The sequence below is a fragment of the Benincasa hispida genome, chromosome 10 (assembly GCF_027475165.1).
Source record: "Benincasa hispida cultivar pf3 chromosome 10, pf3_genome.v1.1, whole genome shotgun sequence".
NCBI lineage: Eukaryota > Viridiplantae > Streptophyta > Magnoliopsida > Cucurbitales > Cucurbitaceae > Benincasa > Benincasa hispida.
Genome location: NC_143487.1, coordinates 52,348,555 through 52,369,901, shown reverse-complemented (window position 1 = coordinate 52,369,901; position 21,347 = coordinate 52,348,555). Strand labels below are relative to the sequence as shown.

At 34.2% G+C, this 21,347-nt stretch overlaps 1 protein-coding gene across 2 annotated transcripts; it reads right to left on the bottom strand.

The window, feature by feature from the left end:
* Positions 1–13,296: 13,296 nt before the first annotated feature.
* Positions 13,297–20,572, bottom strand: LOC120088372 (extra-large guanine nucleotide-binding protein 1-like). 2 transcript variants are annotated; one of them, XM_039045609.2, is made up of 8 exons: positions 18,905–20,572; positions 18,668–18,805; positions 18,476–18,577; positions 18,216–18,389; positions 16,675–16,858; positions 16,262–16,437; positions 14,162–14,325; positions 13,297–14,085 (listed from the first exon to the last, which is right to left on the bottom strand). In XM_039045609.2, exons 1-8 carry the CDS (start codon positions 20,015–20,017, stop codon positions 13,515–13,517), a joined length of 2,622 nt encoding a protein of 873 aa, XP_038901537.1. In that variant the 5' UTR covers positions 20,018–20,572; the 3' UTR covers positions 13,297–13,514. The 2 variants fall into 2 exon arrangements, with proteins under 2 accessions (XP_038901537.1, XP_038901536.1); XM_039045608.2 differs by having other exon boundaries at positions 16,262–16,503; positions 18,905–20,473.
* Between the last annotated feature and the right edge of the window lie 775 nt (positions 20,573–21,347).

The window sequence follows — 21,347 nt, the reverse complement described above, 5'->3', positions numbered from 1 at the left end:
GATTGCACAGATGGGATGGCTTTAATTCTCTGACTGATGCGTCGAATATTTGTCACCGAAAAGCTGAGTGTACTTGTTATCGTTAGCGGCTTGTCAACTTAATTCGGATTCGACCGTCATCAGCTTTCTGTTCCATCGTGATTAATTATGCCTTTCACCCAGATGCACCCACCAAGTTGCATCGGCTCTATGCGGCAATCCTTCTTGAGCAGATGTTTGTGAATGCAAATCACCACAAAGCCTTGCGGTAATGCTCCGCTCGACCGTTGATTTCTTGTGATCGTGCTTTTGGCCTTGCGTCAACACATATTCTACATAAAAACACAAAAGTTAATTGTTTCTATGCGATGGACGCATGCGACTGCAATGTAATGAACTTAATACTTTTTGGACGCAATCTAACATATTTTATCAACGCAAGCCAGCATTGTTTAAGAACTTAGCACTATAATAACGTACATTTCTGCCAGTTATCAGCTGTGTCAGAATACCATCGGGATTGCGAGTCTTTAGAATTTGGTGAACTTCAACCAACGATTGTGTCAGAACACCATCGGGATTGCAAAGTTTCGCCGACAATGAGTGGGTGATCGTTGGGACTTATTAACTATATCCCGACGGTCTAGCAGACAATTGTCGGGAAAAAGTTCAATATAAATAGCCTCGATTCTTCTTCTCCCCGATTCTTCTTCTTCCCTTCTCCGCACGCCGATTGTTCTTATCCCCCTCCCCGTTTGTGAACTTTAGCCGTCCAATTTCCCCCTCAATTTCATTCGCCTGCCGCCGTCCAATCTCCTTCGAGTTCCATCTTGTCGCCGTCTCTGATTTCCCCCTTACCGGACAGGTAACTCTGATTTCCCCCTCGCCATACTAGTTTTTTTTTATTCATTCTGTTAGCTCTATTATTCTTTCATTTTAAGGATCAAAAACTCATGCACTATATGTCTTGTTTCTATTTTTTTTTTTTTTTTTTATGATTTTTCAACTTATTGAATTGAGAACTGAACCAATATTTTTGGTTTTCTTTGTCAATGAACTGAAAAATTTCATGTTTTTTTTCAATTTAAAAAAAAGAAATAAACTTATATTTATTATTATTCACAATTGGGTAAGGTGCTGGATCTGTTTGTCAAAAGCATGGAAAAGCTGGACGATAAGTATTTTTTCACAATGGACTTTCCTTATGGACCCTTTGCCTCTAAAATTAATTCCAAAAAAGAGGAAGAAAAAACAGTACTCATACATCCTGGAGGGGACATTTTGAAATAGTTTGAACTAATTTTTATATTATTTTGTGTCTTTCCAATTACATCCCTCTAGGTCATGTTACATAAGGGATATTTTGATATTTTTATTTGATTGGTTATTAATGGTAGCAGTCAATTTGTTATTTTTCCATTAGTTGAACACTCTCACCTAGAGAGAAAAAAAAACTTTTTGACTCTCACAATACCTTTTTATTGTTGTCGAAGTGCATATTATAATACTTTTACATTATCAATTATTGGTGAAAAACATCAAAATAAATGAAAAAATAAGTTTTTGAGAATCTATGACAAAGTGGAACCTCCTTTATAAAAAGAAAAATTCAATGTTTCACACAAGGGTTTTGTGGTATGTCTTTTTTCATATTTTGTATATTTATTATTATTCACAATTGGGTTGTCTTTTGAAATTATGTGTAAGAGTAGAAATCATTGCACAACAAAGATAAGTAGCAAAGGCCTATCTTTGGAATTCAAATTTGTGAAAGTGCTAAAATAAGGAGCAAATGCCTAAAATTTAATCGTTAATTAGTCTAGATTGATCATCTAGATTAGCATACTAAAATTGAATCTAACGCCGAAAGGGTTAGGTAAATTTTGGTTTCATAAAATTGTTCTAGGAAAATAGCCTAGACATAGTATTTTGAAACTATCTCAAAACATCTCAAACCTTTCTACCCTTAGATCTACTTTTATAAGAGAAAATTGTATAAGAACAAAAGAGGAATAAGATACAAAAATTAATTATATGTTTACCTTAACAAGCTCGTAAAAAATATATTTAATACAACAGTAGCTTATAAGCAAACCAATAATAAGACACTTACCTCAAAGTTAAGCCCAAAGATGTTAACAATTAAACCCAGTAAAGTAATCTTGCTTCTAGCTTTTCTAAAACTTCGAGTTAGGTCCTAGGACATAAGGCAAAATAATCCTAATTTTAACCAGCAAACCCAAATTCATTCTTAAAATTATTTTAGAAGCCTTCACTTCACTTACACAATTAGTACCTTGATCCAAATCGTCTCCTAAACTCATAAGTTATCCAAGATTTAACAAGAAATTCATGGATCTCAATGAAGGCTTACCCATAATCCAACTTTTATGAAATTAAAAGTTAGAAATTGGAACTATATGTTCTAACATAACTAATTGTCTAAACCATACAAGTTCAACTTATTGCATATATTATTAAGAATGGATAAAGAGTGGATTAAGATTAGGAACAAGTTATCAACTGAGTATGCAGAAGGAGTATATCGATTCCTTGATGTTGCAAAACTTCATGTTAATAAGTCGGAAAAAACAAGATGTCCATGCAGAAAATGTATGAATGCTAGGTGGGAGCCAATAGATGGAGTTGAACGACATTTATTCATTAATGAATTTCTCCATCTTATCATCAATGGGTATATCATGGAGGCTCAGTCAATTTGTCTAGGGGATATGAGAGTCACACATCTCAGTCGACACATGATGATGGATTAAGTACGACAGAGATGAATGTTATAGATAAAGAAAATGAAATTTTGAATATTATAAATGATCTACAGTGTCCAATTGCTGAAGTAAATGAAGAAGAAAACGAGGATGAGATGCACACCAATGCCCAAGAAAGAGATAACAATTCAAGCTTATTTGAAGACTTAATGAATGAAGCACGGAACCAATTGTACAAATTTCTCGTCATTGTTGTTCTTGGTGAAGTTGATGCATATTAAGATTCTTAGCATTTGGACTAATAAGTTTGATTTGTTACTTGAATTGTTAAAAGAAGCATTTCCCGTTGAAGCATCTATACCTAGTTCATTTTATGAAGCTAAAAGAAAATTACGTGACTTAGGACTTGATTATGAGTTTATTCATGCTTGCAAATACGATTGCATCCTATATTGGAAAGAATTTGTTGATTTGCAATAGTGTCTAGTATGTGGTGAATCTTTGTGCAAAGTTGAATCTGAAAAAAGTAAAAAGATTCCACAAAAAATTTACCATATTTTTCTTTAATACCAAGATCGTAGCGATTGTTTGCATCTAAGCATATTGCATCTGAAATGAGGTGGCATAAAGATAAAAGTGTTGAAACTAATAAAATGTTGCGACATCCAGCTGATGCTGAAGGGTGGAAGCATTTTGATCGTGAGTTTCCTCAGTTTGTTTCAAACCCATGTAATGTTCGTTTAGGACTAGCTTTAAATAAATTCAATCCATTCGGGAATATGAGTACTTATAGTATGTTGCCAGTGGTGCTCATTCCTTATAATTTTCCACCTTGGAAATGCATGAAAGAGACAAATTTCATTGTCTCCCTTCTTATACTCGGTCCAAAAGCTCCTGGAAAAGAATTGATATTTACTTACAACCATTGATTGAAAAGTTAAAGGAGTTATGGAATGATGGTGTGCACACTTACGATTGTGTTAGCAACGAATACTTTCAACTACGTGCTTGTTTATTATGGACTATTAATGACTTTTCTGCATATGGTGACCTATCTGGATGGAGTACCAAAGGTTACCAAGCATGCCCTATTTGTAAAGAAGATACATCATCAATGAGGCTATAAGGAAAACAATCTTTTATAGGGCATCAATGTTATCTTCCAGATAATCACAGTTGCCGCAAAAGCAAACAATATGATGGAAAAGTGGAATGTAGACTTCCTCCAGTTGACATGGATGGAGAAGATATCTTACGAGAGTCGAATTTGTTAAACTTTTCTGTGCTTAACAAACATCCAGAGAAACATGATAAAAAACAAAAACGAAGTTTAAATTGGAATAAAAAAAGCATATTTGTCCAACTTCCATATTGATCGAAACTTTAATTGAGACATAAGTTGGATGTTATGCATATTGAAAAGAATATTTGTGATAATTTGGTAGGTACATTGTTAAATATTGAGGGAAAGAATAAGGACACAACTAATGCTCGTTTGGATTTAGAAGATCTAAACATACGGAAAGAACTACACCTGCAAAAAGTAGGAGACAAAGTTGTGAAGCCACACGTTGCATACGCATTGACTACTAATAACAAGGTTACATTCTGTAAGTAGATGAAATCAATCAAATTTTCTGATGGGTTTGTATCCAATATATCAAGATATGTGAGTGAGAAAGATGGAAAGCTATAAGGGCTAAAAATTCACGACTTGCATATTCTACTTCAGAGGCTTCTTCCAATTGATGTTCAAGCATACTTGAAAAAAGACGTATCCACTGTTGTCGTTGAGTTATGCAAATTTTTCTATGATCTATGTGCAAAAACAATATCTACAGGGGATTTGGATCGATTACAAAGAGACATTATAATCATACTTTGTAAGTTAGAAAAAATATTTTCATCGGCATTTTTTGATGTAATGGTGCACCTAGCAATCCATTTGCTCTATGAACAAAAGGTGCAGGTCCAGTTAGTTATAGTTGGATGTACCCTATTGAAAGAAGCTTACGGACATTGAAACGGTATGTAAGAAACAAAGCACGTCCTGAGGATTCTATAGCAAAAACATATATAATGAATGAATCATTAGAATTTTGTTCTTTGTACATAACTGGAATTGAGACAATGTTTAATAGAGATGAAAGAAATGATGATAGACTTCCAGAGGATGAGATATGTAGTGAATTTTCAATGTTCAGACAAAATACGCGACCATTAGAAGCACCAAGAGTAAGGACGTTATCGAGAGAAGAGAAATGCAGTGCACACTGGTACATCTTGAACAATTGCGTGGAAATTAAATCTTATCGAACGTAAGTTTTGAACATTCTATTGTAATTGATTATTTTTATACAAAGTGTCAAATATAAAATTGAGAAACCTGTCTTACTTATAGGCAATGTTTGAGACTAATTGACATGAAGCTCAGAGTCAGGATGATTTATACAGAAGACACCAACGAGGCTTTCCTGATTGGTTCAAATCTCATGTAAGTATGGGTTTAAAAGACCAATAAAAATTCAATTGACTACTAATGACAGGTGATATTACTTTTTAACAGGTTCTTTCATTGCGTGAAAATGGAGATATGTCTGATGACATATATTCACTGGCGACGGGGCCAAGTTTAGAAGTACGCTCATACAGTGGATGCATTGTTAATGGAGTATGCTATCATAGTATTGAGCGTGATAATTGTCGGAGTATGCAAAATAGTGGGATCATGGTGCCTTCAGAAAGTGAAGGTGGAGGTGATCTCCATAATTTCTATAGTGTTGTCAATGAAGTATTGGACTTTCAGTATGCCAAAAGAAGATGTGTAATTATGTTTAAGTGTACTTGGTTTGATACAAACCCTAAAAAGACCAATAGAGTACACATGGATTTGGGGTATATATCAATTAATACAGCTCGTCATTGGTTTGTTAACGAGCCTTTTGTATTTGCCAGTCAAGCCAAACAAGTGTTTTACATCAACGGTCCTAAATATGGTAATAATTGGAAAGTGGTGCAAGTAGTCCAAAACAAGCGTGTATGGGACATGCTAGAAGCAAAAGAACGTGAGAATGACCAACATAAGTTGTTAGAATTGGTGAATAGTATTACTTGTACAATCGATGAATCAATGAATGATATCAGTTTATGTAGAGTTAATGTGATCCTACAGTTGTAGAAGAACGGATAATTCAGTGAGTTGACGATGACTTTATAAATGACGAGGAAGAGGATGTACAATCATCTTCTAATAAGAGTTTGAATTTCGATGAACATCTTAATGATATGGAATAAGCATGTAAATATGTATTTTCTCCATGAGCATGTAGGTTATACACTTGTTTCTTTTTCATTTCATAACTTACATATTGTTGTATAACATATATATTATTGTTTATATAGGAACAATGGTAGGTCATATTGATGAGGAGGCAATACTGGAGTACTTACAGTCGAAGTATATTGGCACATCATCCTCTGTGGGAGATAATATAGGTTATTTTAGATCCACATTTTTATATAAACTAATGTTTCATTAAACTAACGACGTATAATTTCTTCAAAGTCTGGTTGTACGACTACTAGAGCTAGACATGGATACTCTCGAAATGTTGATCTGGATAACTATGTTCAACAATTTGGAAGAATTCCTATCGAGATTGACCCTGAATGGAAGAAACCAACTTGCAACAATGAAACGAGGTTTAGCAATGCTATTGGTACCAACGTTTGGGAATCTTTTTCCATTCGTTATGGATCATGGAGAGAGGTACCAATAAAAACTCAGGAGCTTGTTAAGAGTCGATTATTGGTAAGATGGCCAATTTATATTTGACAAATTATATATGCATCAGCTTCCATAGTAATTAGTTTTTCTTTTCTTTTTGGATTCAAAATCATTTTGAGTTAGACTTAACCAGCAAACTGGTCAATGATTTCATCGATGAACAAATGAAAAATTCATTCAAAGAGTATAGGGGAACTATACAAACACTACAAAAAATATGCAAGTCCTGAAGAGGCACGAGCACACCCACCCGATCGCCTTAAAGACGACATCGAGGATTGGCACTTTCTATGCAACAATTTGAATCCACCGACTGGAAAGTAATTTTTGTGTTTTTTTCCTTTTTTGTTTACTTACATTTCAATGACTCATTTTATCTTAATTTCTCATTTTCTTAGAAAGTGGCAAAGATGAATCAAAGGAATAGGTCAGCCTTAAAATACACTCATACAGCTGGTTTTAAGACTTTCATACACATAAGAGAATCCACGGTAAGCTGGTTAAAGTACACAAATACAGCTTGTTAAAGTACACTCATCTTAATATCTCATTTTCTTGTGAATTGTTTTACAAAAAAGACCCAACGGTCAAACAATGGACCCAGTGGACTTATTTAAGCAAACACACTGTAGGAGTGATAACACGTTTGTTAATCAGGTTGTGAATGATGCATATTTAAGTTTTTATTCCTCAATGTAACTTTATTCATATAAAATTTTCATACAATAATTAGTCTTGATTATTGATGTAGAGTCAAATGGTTGAGCTGAGAGAATCCTCCACCCAAGAAGGGTATGAACGAATATCGGAGGAAGAAATATGCGAGCAGGTGTTGGGCGCAGGAGTGGGCCTTGGTAGGACACCAAAGGGTAAAAATCAAGAAGATCTTAATTTTTTCTTAACCAGTGATGATGTGTCTTAAATGACTCTTTAGGCATCGAAGTTACCCGTAGTAGTCCATAAATCTAGAAGTACAGTACCATCATTTCCTATTCAAAGGGCCCAAAATGTTCCCTCATTTTCATCTCACCTTGCGTTTATTCTCAAATACAACATGGGTTCGAAAGATGTGTGATCATTAAGACCATTGAATAATAATATATGTACATTAAAATTGGGAAACAATACAAATGAGTTGTTTAATAGACACTCGGGTGACTTACTATTCGCATGTTTCTTCTTGTACAGTGACACTTTCCCTTTAAGTGCATCCTTTAAGCTACTCAGTGTTTTAACAAAAATCATGTTCATCCCGTCGTAGCTACACAAATCCACCCAGTCATCTATAAGTCCCAACATGGTCCAGTCCATGTGTTTCCTCCTCTCCCTTCCCACATTGTCAACTCGATGAAATATAATACGACCATCTTCACCGCATCCTCATCACTCTGGAAATCAAAGTTCGAAAAATCCTTGTCCAACTCAGTCTCATTCATGTTAGTCCTATCACCCAAGTACAACTGCCTAAGTCTAAGTGTTCTATCCTATTCAAACTCAACTACACTCAATCCCATCACTATATCAAACTCCTCACGACCAAAAGAGACCTTCTTTTCATGTAACTTAAAGCTAATTACATCTTCCTTATCTTCCTGTAGCTCCCTCAATAGAATATAGTAGCACAGAAGACCATTCAAAACTAACTTAACATCCAAAAAATACCTTAAAACAATTTGCCTAAACATGTATAACTGCTTAGGTGATAATCTTTTCTTAATATTCGAGATTGTCTTCACCAGATGAGAATAATAAGTTAAATTTGCAGAGAAATAGTCAAAACTGTGGATTTTAGGTACCAATGCCATCTGTAACATAGACCACAAAACAAAAGCATTTTGGATAATCAATTAGACAAAACAACAACAAAACAAAAGCATTATCTTTGGAAACTACCTTAAATCTTGAAGAAAACTCGGGGTAAATTCGGTCGAGATCGTGTCTTATAGATGAAGAACTCAGGACATTTACATTGATGTGCCATGATATTAGGGTTTTAGTTTCATTCTGTATAAAATATTGCAACATTCTCAAGCCATATACACCCCGAGATTTATACATAATGGTGCTAAAAACGCAACAATCAGCCAAATCTTGGGACATATTCAATGAATCTCGGGCAATTCATCCAATCTCGGTCGCGATTCAACTGGATTTCAAGAGTGATAGATGAAGTATCTAGAAAATCATCGAATTAAGCCAAGATACACACACAAAAAAAAGGTCAAAATATGGAAAAAAATGAAAATATATAACCCAGATTACTCAAATATCTCATACAACTTCTAAAACCCTAATACACGTTAAACTAAAATTAAAGTATTTAACTAAACGAAAGAAATAGTGGAACACCTTTACCAAGCGAGGCTTAAGGATGCAAATAATAGTAGAGATGGCTAAATTTGAAAGCAACTCCTCGGGCAAAGTGAGGACCTATAATAGTTTCTGTATAGATGGAGGGTTTTTTCAATTAGGGATATTTTTGTCATTTCACAATATTGCATCATTTGAATTCCTAACGTTTCAAATTCAATCTCGGTGACAATATCGGCCGAGAAAGCCTGATAAACTCATTAAACGAGTTTTCAAAAAACGTATTATTTTTGTAATTTGAAATTTAAGGGGTTATTTTGGACAATTTCTCTTATCTTTGCTGTAATTCTCAATTTCATCTTCAATAACTTTTTTTATTTTTAATCTTAAAGTATCGATAGAAAAAAGTTTTTAAAAAAAGTCTTTTTGGTTTGAGAGTTCAAGAACCTATGGCAAGCCAGTAGGAGAGGAGTGTCGAAAAAAAGCGAAAAGCTAAATCAAACCAAATCGATCCACATCAAACCAAATCGATCCACTTGTTTGGTTTGATTTATTAGTATAAATTAGTTTGTATATGGAAAAAACAAAAAAAAAAATTATTGGTTCGGATCAACTTTTGAATTTCAAAAAATCAGTCAAAACCAAATCAAACCAATGGTATATATATCCTTAAAAAATAAACTCTAACATTATATCCCTTTTGGTATTTTAATTATTATCATACATGTATATTTGGTATTTAGAAAAAAAAAAAAAACTAAGTATTATAGTCCATATATGTTCGTTAATAATTCAAAAAATGTTCATACTTGAGGGGGGGGGGGGGGGGGGGGGGGGGGGGACCAATTTTAGTTTGAAAATAGCAAAAATGACCAAGTCAAAATAAAAATGAAAATTTATAGGGAATAAAAGAAGAAGAGAAAAGACCAAAAACGGAAAACCGAACAGATAATAACATAAATTATATATTAAACATGCAAGTTACATGTTAATTAAAGACATGATAGTAAATCCACCCTAACATGTCAATAATAAAATTCATATCATGTAAAATATGAAAAGGATGGAAATGAATTAAAAAAAAATTAAGATGAATTGAGAAGGGGATTTTAAAAAATAGATTCTTTTAAGATGAATTCAGAAGGAGATCAAAAATAGAAAAATAAGAGCTTCTCCTCTTCCTCCTCCTCCTTTATACGCTGTGACTAGTCCTATTGTAAGTTCTTGTCTTTTTTCCTCTTGTTTATGTTTAGGGTTAACTTAAATAAGTGAATTTAGAATTTACTTAAATGAAACACTTTGATTATATGACCTAAGCATACCTTGTTGCTAAGTGTTGAAGTTAGTAGTTAGAAATTCCTTTACAAGTGCAAGTTTGTTTTTATTTATTCGATAACTTAGTAACATTATCGATTTTTGGAGCAATTGAATATGAGTTGGGATTGGCTAAGTGTTAGAAAGAAAGAGAGAATAAAAACTTGGTAGGAAACAAGTAGGTCGAGGGTGAAGAGTGCTAGGGTTGGAAAATATTTTTAAATTAATTTTCTAAATTTATAAATTAATTTAACTTGATAAACATAATCAGGGATGAAAAGGATAAGGAAAAATGAGAAGAATACACGTAGTAGGACAGCAAGCAGCTGCATGACTCAAATTGATTGGATGAAGAAAAGGTAGTTTTTGGCAGCTTATGAACGATATTTTTGGAATGCTAGTTCCTCCAATTTACCCATATAACTTTCGTGATTTTTAAATCAAATGGAAGCTGAGTGACTGTAGAAGACACCCTAGGGCTGCCAGAATGATTTAAGAATAGGAAGGTTGAGAAAAGTTGAAGGAAACACAGATTGTCTGAAAAAAACGGGTGAATATGGGCTTGCTGTTTTGAAAGAGATTTCAATGCACTTAGAGGAAGTTTTTGGCACACAAAATTTTTGGTAAGCTAGTTAAGAGGTCCCTCTTAAGTTTTATAGAATTTATTTGAAGTTTATTTGATTGTAAATTGTGTATTTAAGCTTTGGAAAATTGGGTTGCAGCAAGAATTTCACTAGGAGAAGTAGCTGCCAACCACCTCCCAGGCACCCCAGACACGCACGTCGTCTGTCCAGCCAGCTGCACACCTCAAGTCCGCCCATGCCCACAGCCAGCGCCCATACCCATTTTTAGTTCTCGTTTGCATATATTTTAGCATTTTGAGTGTTGGTGAGCATTTTTAAGCTCAATTAGGATTTCTTGATATTTTGACCCTAAAATGAGTAATTTTGGATTTTCAAGTGATTTTTGGGTCATTTTGGATAATTTGAGAAAAAAGGACTTAAGGAGCAAAATGTGAATGTTTAGGTGCTAAATTGAGTTCAATTAGTCATATTGAATCACTAAGGGTTGTTCAGTTGTGAGTATCTAGTAACCTTAAGGTTTTATTTAAGGTCAAATTGATGTTGGAAAAGCTTATAACCCGAAGAGCTCGTGCCAGTGATTGTGAGTGGTTTTTTTTTAATGTTTTGATATAAAAAGCATTTATGTATGATAGTATACTATGATTTAAAAGAGATACCATGATCTATTTTACTTGACTATTATTTCAAAAATGTTTAAATCATGATTTCTGAACTCTCGTTGGTTTTATATGAGCTGGATTTTATATGAAAATGTAGATTGTAACTGGATTTTACATAATTGTGATTTGCATAATTGTATATGAAAACCTCTTGATGATGGGTTTAAGAATGTTGAATGGTTGTGAAGGTGGTTTCAAACTGCTGCTTCTTGTATCCGAGAGATGGTTATTTTCCCCTACTACTTGAGTTTGTTTCAGTAGCACGGCTCAGGCGATCAGTGTGCTATCAGGGTCAAATATGACCAGAGTATACCGAGGAGACTGCTCCTGTAGCACCACTCAGACTATCAGATGGCTACTGGGGTCAAATGTAGCCAAAGTATACTGAGGAGTCCAAAGTAACCTGGGCCTGTGGTGAGGATCTATGTTTAGCTTTGGAGGTAACTTTGCGTGCACATATGACCTTGTGATTTGGTTTACACCACAGGGAGCATTGTTTGCCTATAGTAACTCGTCATTGTAAACGAGTATTTGGGTACAGAGTTGGTGTGATTTTCTGATAACGTTTGATGCTTTATAATGTGTTTTCTATGAGATATGATCATGACACTGTTTTATTAACACGTGTTTGAGATGTTACTAAATCTCTTTTGCCCTAATTTACGGAATGATTTGACCTACTTTATTGATGATTTAGAAAGAGAAAATTTATGTTTATATTAAATTACCACTCATTGGACATTAGCTTGTTTTATGTTCCCCTCCTCCCAGGTAGCAATAAAGTTCTGAATTCAAGCTAAGCTGTTTACTACCATGGGACAAGGGACACCTACTACGTCTTAGGTCTATATGTTTGAAAGTCCTATTGTAAATAGGTTGCATATCATGAACCACATGAATTTGAGTTTTGGGTGTGTTAGATAAAGTAGTTATGGTTGTACGGTTTAAAAGGTGGTCTTGTAGTACTTAAATTTTGTCAATGTTTGTATATAACAGGAAATGGAAAGCTACGAAATGTCTTTGTGAATGTCATGATATGGAATATGTCGAATGGAAATTAAATGTATTAAATAATCATTTGTAACCATTCAAGTACAGACACAGGTTGAGTTGGTTAGTTGGATGCTAAATGTCATAAGGGAATGTGATGTTTAGCATCTTCACACCTCTTTCTGGATTAGGTGGATAATCTGGGAAGGGGTGTGACACCTATCGCTTCAGGGGTTTGGAGGTGGCTAACCTGGTCGTTAACAAATAGCTATAGCCTACGATCAAAGTATATTACCAGTCGTCTAAGTACGGGTGGAATAGCTCATTGTGGAAGATGCAGAACATGGCAGGGGCATTGGTGAGTCCAAAAAGGCACAACCAAATTAAATTGTTCTTTTATTAATAAGAGTGTTTACTTGTCGCAGAATCTCAATGATGTCAACCTTCTCCCTAAGTGATGGATTGAAATAGTTTTAGGATCTCATCTTCCAATACCAGATAGGGATTGAATTTGTTCTTAAGATTAAAAAAAAAAAACTTGTTCTAGAAACAAACAAAAAAAATCGTATGATGTGAAAGCAAATCAAGAAGATAATGGGACAAAGAAACAACAAAAGAAAAAATTGGATATGTATGAGTGAATAGAGAAGACGGGAAAGGGAGAAAAGTTAAGCAAGAATGAAAAGTGATAGATACTGATAGAAGTGTATTAGTGTCTAATAGAAGTCTATCATTGATAGAAGCTAATAGAAACCTATCAGTGTCTATTAGTGATAGAAACTGATAGAAGTCTATCATTGATACTATAATGATAGAAACTGATACAAGTTTATCCGTGTCTACCAATATTTTTTTTTAACATTTCTATAAATAATTTGACATTTTTTCTATCTGTGAAAATTTTCCAATTGAGAACTAGCTCAAAGATAAAAAGATGATTAAAAATATATAAATAACCATTCAAAATCAAATGGTTATCAAACAAAGCATTAATAGCTTAGATTCAAAAATATAGAACACTAGTAAAATCTATACAAGTTAACTCTTTAGCTTTACTCTATAAGAATATCAAGAATTTATAAAGCACGTCAATTTGTGCTACACTATTTTATTCTATAGGAAATAACCAATTAAATTTGCAATGCATTTTCTAAAATTTGATTACCTATGTGAAGCTGCTTGCATCAACACTAGTACTTGAAATTTCAGTAATGCTGATGTTAGGTTTGTCAACTTGCCATTTGATTATCTCCCTTGCATATCTCAATGCTGCATTGACATTTTCAGGTTCCATCCCTGTAGTTTGTGAAACAAACAACTTTTTGTCTGTCAAAGAACAGAACAATCTCTTGAATTTCACTGCTACATACTGAAACGCTCGTTGGGCCAATGTCGGGTTCGTGCTGCTGCTACTTCTTCCAGTGATCATTGGATTGAAGTCGACAAACCATTCACATTGGGAAAGAGGAACTTGGATAATCTTTTCTTCAAAGAGATCAAACTTGTTGAGTATAAGAAGGAAGTTCTTTCCTCTCGAGGCTTGATGCGTCACGATGGTTTCGAAGAGTTTCTTGCTTGCAATCATCCGGTTCGTTAGAACTCCATGATCATCCTCGTCAAATTCATCGTAGTCAGTCAAATCAACGCAGAATAGGATTATGCTCATGTCTTCAAACATTTCCAACCACTTGCCGTTCTCTCCCAGGGTACTGGAATGGACTCGAATCAGCTGGTACCTAAAAGTTGAAGGCATCAGATTTTTTAGCTAATGACTTCATGTCAATGTATGCAAAAATCTATTCAAAAAGCTACCTTATTGACAGATCGTGCTGATAAGGAGGGTCGAGAATGGAGTCTTGTCGTGACTCGGGGAACATGAACTCCATGCTACTGAGGCTGTTACACGAGGAGATTCCCTCAGCGTACAAGATATCATTGTCAGAAGGATCATACTCGATACTTGAAATGTCAATCGCCTGCATCGATAAAGAAATTTACTTTCGTAAATATTATCCTGAATCACGATCAATAGTCCAGTGCTCAAAAGCAAGACATCAACCAGAGGAAAATGAATAAAATTTAACACTTAAAACTTGAATCAAAATAAGGCGAACCCATACAGGAAAAGGAAAACCTATAGCATTGGAAAAATATGTCAATTTTAAAGTTACTAGGAAAATGGTCAAAAATAACCTCCTCATTGAGCCAATGTGGGTACGGATCTGTGAGTTAGGATATTTTAGAACCTTATTCAGACGACTTAGTTGGTTTATTACATTTTGAAGTGTGTGATGCTTGATGACCAGTGCCTGAGTTTAGTAGGGGACAGATTGGGGAAGGTCATTCAAGAAGCTTTGAGTTTTCTAGTTTGGATTTAAATAACACTACACACACGTACGGGATAAAAACCATCTTTCAAAACTGGCTGACTTATGCCAAAATTTAACTCCAACTACCGAGATTTATATAAAAATTTAACTTTTTTCTATCTCATCAATTGTTTTTAGCTTTTTTAGTAAAATCTCGGACAGATTTTACTAATTTTTTTCAAATATTATATAATCTTTCCAAACTTTATGCCAAATTTTATATCTTTTCAAATTTTCTCCAAATTCGATTATCTTTATCAAATCTAATATCAAACTTTTACATAATTTTTCAAATCTTTAGCCTAATTTCTATTTCCACGATTATACGAATTTCCAAATGAATTTACTAATTATAATTTTTCAGAAGGATCCCAATAGCAATGTGATTCTTAAATTTTGGAAAAGATCAAATTTTTTGAAAAATGAAGATAGCTTAGAAAAATATAAAGAATCTTGGTTTCAATCTCCCTGAGATTTCACTGGAAAAATTCAAATATATAGAATCTCAGTGTTAATCCTGCCCAAGATAACATCGAAATTCTATATATTTCCCAAACCTAACTAAACTTTTGGAAAGTTTTGATGTTTGGGCGAAAGATGGGTGAAGATTTGAAAAATTAGATAAGATTTGATATAAAATTTGGAAAGATTACATAATATTTGAAAAAATTAGTAGGATCTCCATATTAACTGCATGAGATTTTACTGAGAAAGTCCAAAACAATTGATAAGATAGAAAAAATAAATTTTTATATAAATCTCGGTGATCAATCTCGAGCGAGATGGACCAGAAAAAACCATTTTAATGAGTTTTCAAAAAGAGTGCTAGTTTTGAAAAATGGAACTTGAGAAGGTTATTTCTGATAATTTCTCAAGTTACTGCATGATTATTTTGAATTTTAAGCAATATGTGGAGCTTCTTTTTGACAATTTCTCAAATTGTGAAAGATGGAAACTTTAGGAGGTTATTTCAGCCAATTTCTCGAAGTTACTACATGATGATTTTGAATCGAAGCAATAAGTGGAGCATGTCATTTCAACGTTCTTCAATAACTAGGAAGAAGCCTCCATGTCCACAAGCATTCGTACAGTGAAAGGATAGAGGCGTTTTTATTACGGTAACCAAATGACCAAAAGGGTTCAGAGATTTTAAGGGGTTATCAAAAATCGTTTGAACTAGAGACTCAATCGGCATGGGCTTTTTTTCGGTTTAATGAATACAATGAACATGCCACGTATATGTTCAACTGACAACATCAATGATGGAGACCTATTAAAACAAAATCAAAAGCCCATACACCTACTGAGAACTTTTCAAAACTATCAGAATCACACTGGTTTATTCTGGTTTGAAAGTTAACGAACCTATTAGAAACTTTTTTTTAAAAAAAAAAAAAAAAAAAAAAACTAATGGACAAAGCTCAGAAACAACTACGTTCAATGACTAAACATCTTACCTTCAAAAATGAAAGGTATAAGAAACATTGCAAAAGATCATTTCTAAGTTGGAATTAAACAGTGATGACAGAGAATGTAAACTCACCCGATCAAGGAAATAAGTAGCAACTCTTGGGAGCATTTCTAGTTCGTTCCTTCTACTGTATGTGGCTTGGAAGGCTTCATCCTTCAATAACTCTTCCACTAATTGGGCATACACACGAGTAGCAGCCGGGAATATGGTTTCAAAGTTACCCGACACCACGACTTGAAGAAGCCAATCTGCAAATCCTTTCAGTTTAGGGCCAAGGGAATAGATGTTTGTACACTCCAACTGATTTTCATTCCCTGTAACCCTTAAACAATGTCATGCTTTGCTCATTTATCATCTGACTTATATAGTCAGGATGTTATCCTAAATCCTAATCTATTGACTGAAAAGTGCATCAATGTAGAAATATTCAATCCAAATGATTCAACTGTTAGGAAAAACCATCTGAAAATGGAATTACAACAGACCTGATGCTGATGAGGTGGACGGATCATTCACTGGTTTATTTTTCTCATCCATAAAAAACTCTTCTTCGAAACGTTCCCGTCCTTCCAGTAGTATACTAAGATACCAATACAAGTTCCTTTGAATCAGGAACTTAATGGTTTGACGCTCGTCAACTGAGAAAGGAACTTTATATATTTGTTTGGCCTAACATGAAGAAATGACAACCGGTCAGGAAGTATATAAGATAAGCATTTCTATGTCAACAGTATTCGTAGTACACTAAGGATACGGAGGTGGAGAAATTAGGTAAACATGAGTTCAAATAAACATGAGAGAGGTAAAGAAGTGTCGTGTAATGAATCCCAAGTACAACCAAGAACTGAGAAGGGACCTAATACTCTTTGCACAATAATGGTTAAGGACTTGTTGAAATATTTTTGAGATAAGAAAAGTGGCATGCCATTTTAGTTCCAATATTTGATTAGGTTGACACCTATGATGCACAAACACATACATGGATATAAGATATGGACATGATAGGATATGGCAATATATCAATTTTTAAAAAAACTAGGATATGGATATGTTGAGAATATGTTTATATATATATAATCCGGGATATATGTAAATCTAACAAAGATACTAAATGTAATACACTTAAAAAGCATAAAATGTCAAGTTAATGACAATAATACAAACACTGAAATATAATACAAAAGGTTGGTGGCTCACTAGAGTCAGATCAATCAGAGAAGAAGAAAATTAGAGGGAGAAGTACGAAGATAAACGAAGAACTTCTTCATTGAATTTTTGAAGATACTATAGTGGGTTAATTTTTGCGTGACTTTGCAGGGACTCGAGCGTGAATATGAAGATTACATGATTTTAGGCTTTGATTCTTTGTTTTCATTCTAGTTTTGGGTTGAGGCAGCGGTATTAAAATGCGCTGCTTAGTTTTAGAAGTAGACATGCGTATCTGATATTTAAAAATTAAAAGATAAAAAACAAAACAAAAATCAAATTGTGTATCAGATACGTATCTAGGAAGTATGTGGAAGAATATATTGATCATCTACCTCACATGAAACATCTTTGCTTCATAGGTTGACTGATGCAACGGAAAATGTATTAGGTCAACTCCATGGCCAAACAAGAGAAATTCATCCCTAAAGTTGAGAGAATACTCTCTAAGAACAAAGTTCTATGTTTAAAGGATAATTAAAAGCTTTCTAGTACTGAATTACTCACTAAACTAAATACTAATTCAAATATACTAATCATCTCCTAGTTCTCCTCATCATTGACACAATGAGTGTGAACAGGACAATAGAAAGAAATTATATACGGGTGACATATAAATTTTTCGCAAGCCATCTGCTTTCTTGGCACAACTTTTTCGAGCAAATCAATGAACTTTATCATGAATTGAAAATATTTATCAAAACACTGATTGAACAAGTAGTTCTAAAATTAAGATTAACATCATAAATAGTAAGACTGTCAACACGATTACAGGTAGAAGTTTAAGAAGCATAAAATATAGTACTATAACTGAAATTACCTGCTTGAATATGGTACTCGTGCCAGATTTTTTGTGGCCAACAAGTAGAAGTTTAAGAATTGTTTTCTGCTCGGAAGGAACAGAACTAGCTCCGTCTTCTATTTCTTCTCCAGCATGGACAGAAGTAGAAGGAATAGGCAAAGAAAAAAGTGCACATGCAAGCTTCGTTCTAGTCTGCAGAGTAAAGAGAATTAGTGTTCTTGCAAGTTTGATATATAAAATAGAGTAGGAAAAACCAAACATTATCATATAAAGTTTACCTTGTCCCATATTTTCCCCCCGTTGTTCATTCCTTCTTCCTGATATGATCCATCTGCACTAACCCAAAAAGAAGGTCTTCCTTCACAAGGTACTCCAGCCATCTGCAACCAACATGATCCCAATTGTGTTATTTGCACATAATTATATTTCAATAAAGCTAAACTAAATATGAAGACTGGGTAAATGACCACCTTCAGTATTCGGAGCTCTTTTTTAGTGATCTCTCGATTATTAATGCACACATTTGTATTGCCATTGCTAGCATTCCTCTTGATCCGACCTCCAACTTCTAGCTGGGAGCTAACTATCTGACTCGGTCCATGTCCTTCCTGTTTGGTTAAAAACAGATTAAGAAGCATCTCGCGGTGTAAATTGCATCTTCTACATGCTCAAAAGATAAAATAAAACCAATCAGTCAGAGAGAGGACCTTTCCCCAGAAGCCTGATTCTTTGTCATACCAATATCGTCCTGGTTTTAGATTCTTTGGTGGCTTTCGGCAACTTCGCAACATAAGTAGCTCCTGTCGACTTAAAGGATCATCATTGACATGAATAAGTCTTGCTGGTAGTTGATTTATTTCACATTCTTTCTCACGCAACATTGTGCTCTTAACTTCAGAGTCTAGCAACCTCTTGAGCACTTTAGAGCTTTTACCCAAGTTCTCTCTTCTTGATTCATCAATCCTAAACCCAATGCAAGAGATACACTTTCTTCCTTCTGGCATTGATCCCATTGCTCTTATTATACAGTCAAAACAATATTTGGCTCCACAAACTATACATACTTCCTTTTCAGTGAAACGGTTTCCTTTAAGGCAATAGTAGCACGATCCTTTTTTCCCCTTCCTTTCAGCTCTAGGCATCTCTTGAATACTTTCACCCTCAAATTGACTTGATTCTGCCTCTTCAGAAATCGTGTTGCTTGAATGGGGATCAAGAAAGGTAACACCTGATGGCCTTCTGCCATGCCTAGGCTGAATCTCATTGTCAACTTCATCTTCCTCTCTTACAGCAAAAATCCCAGAAGATGAACTCAAACCCGATTCGACCGATTCCGAGTCGCTGGAATTCGTATAACCTTGAAAATCCTCTTCATTTTTAATTTCCAATGATTCTAACCCTCCTAATCTTCCTTTCAGCTTATTGAAATTCTCAAGTTCACCAGAACTTTCAACTCCATCACACGAATCGATATTACATTCATCTTCCTTATTGGCATGGAAGCAAACAGCCCCATCTTCCTGGATTTCTGAGGTTGAAGAAATTACAGAATTAGGGCTGGAACTTGAACCCCTCCTTAGTTTCTTGACAATAGGTTGTATCACAGGCAGAGATGATAAATCATCACTGAACTGAGATGATGAAAGAACTACAGAAGCAGTCGGAATATAATCAACATTTATAGGAACTGCACGAGGAATCTCGTAATTGATTCCAGGACCTTTATACTCGATGGCAAAAGAATATTCACCTGTAAAATCCTCATCATTAACAGGAGAAGAAGGCTTCTCATGAAAAAACTTTTTCAAAATCCCAGCCATAACTAACCAATTCAACAACACAAATTCAAACGCAACAAATCCAACGATTAAAACAATTACAACCCAACCCCATCAAACAAAACCAATCAAACAAGCCCCCAAAACAGAAAAAACGATCAATGAATCATCAAATCCAAATCACTTTCTCCATCAAAGGAAAAGAAGCTCCAATGGAAAAGATCAAAAAAAGAAGTTGCAATTCTGAATTAGTGGGAACCCATGTTCAAGAAAGTCGAATCGGAAGACTTTTTGACAGTGGGGTTCCAGGAAAACGAGTGTCCTGTTACAAATAATAATAATAATGAAAAATGGTGTGAATGCGAATGCCATACTCAGTCAACACAAAGACTACAGAGAAGACTTTAAATTAGTAGAAAAGGTGTTCAATGGTGAAAATCAACGCGTTCAAGTAGCAAGAAAACTGATCAGAAAGAGACATAAAGAGGAAATTTCAAAGAGATAGTGGAAAGGAAGGTAGGTCTTCATCATTATTATAATCGATTTACAATTTACAATACGTCAAATTGGAAAAGGACTTCATTTTCGAAGAGGATTATACCTGTTCTTTCTTCCTTCCACGTTTGTCGTTCCCATTTGTTCTAGAAGAACTCGAATTGAAAGGCGATTTGAACATTCTGCTACAGAGAAATATTCCTTTGAATTTCTATGCCGTGCCTAACACGAGTGAGCTGGGGAGAAATTGTACCAAATTTCACATTTCTAGAAATTCGTTGCACTGTTCTTGTTTTGAGAGAATTTCTTGCATTTTTTGCTCTTGGTTCTGCCAATGGTTTGATGATTACTGAAATCCGGTCCATGTTCTGTTTTGGAATTTTTGTTTAGTTCAATTGGGTAGATGCTCCGGTGATTACTGGCACACTAGTATATCAATTAACTTATATTTGTTTTGAATTGTGTTTTTTTCTTCATATCATATGCGGAAGACTCGAAATTGATATTACAAATTCGATGGAACAATTTTTGGTAGTTCATTTTGGCATAATCGTAATTTAATATGGGTTAAAAAAATATTTTTGGTTCCTAAGCATTTATGAAAATGACGATTTAGTATCCTCCTTTGGTTTGTAATATTTAATCTATGTCCTTTCAGTTTTATAACAATTTAGTCCCTTGACTTTAGTACGTAACAATTTAGTTCTTATACTTTTAAATTTGTAAAAATTTAGTCCTTGACATCAAAAATTCATTAAAACTAGATGTTAATTTTTATTATTTTATGATACAGACTTTGTATTTTATATAAATATTGAGTCTCTAATTAGTGTCTTGGTTTATTTATGAAAAAAAAATCTCATTAGATTTTAACCCT

Coding starts and splice junctions, on each gene's coding strand:
- LOC120088372 (XM_039045608.2), bottom strand. CDS start 20,017: ATGGCTGGGATTTTGAAAAAGTTTTTTCATGAGAAGCCTTCTTCTCCT. Junction 18,390..18,475: donor GGGGGAAAATATGGGACAAG/GTAAACTTTATA, acceptor TTTACTCTGCAG/ACTAGAACGAAGCTTGCATG. Junction 14,326..16,261: donor CTACTTATTTCCTTGATCGG/GTGAGTTTACAT, acceptor TTATCGATGCAG/GCGATTGACATTTCAAGTAT.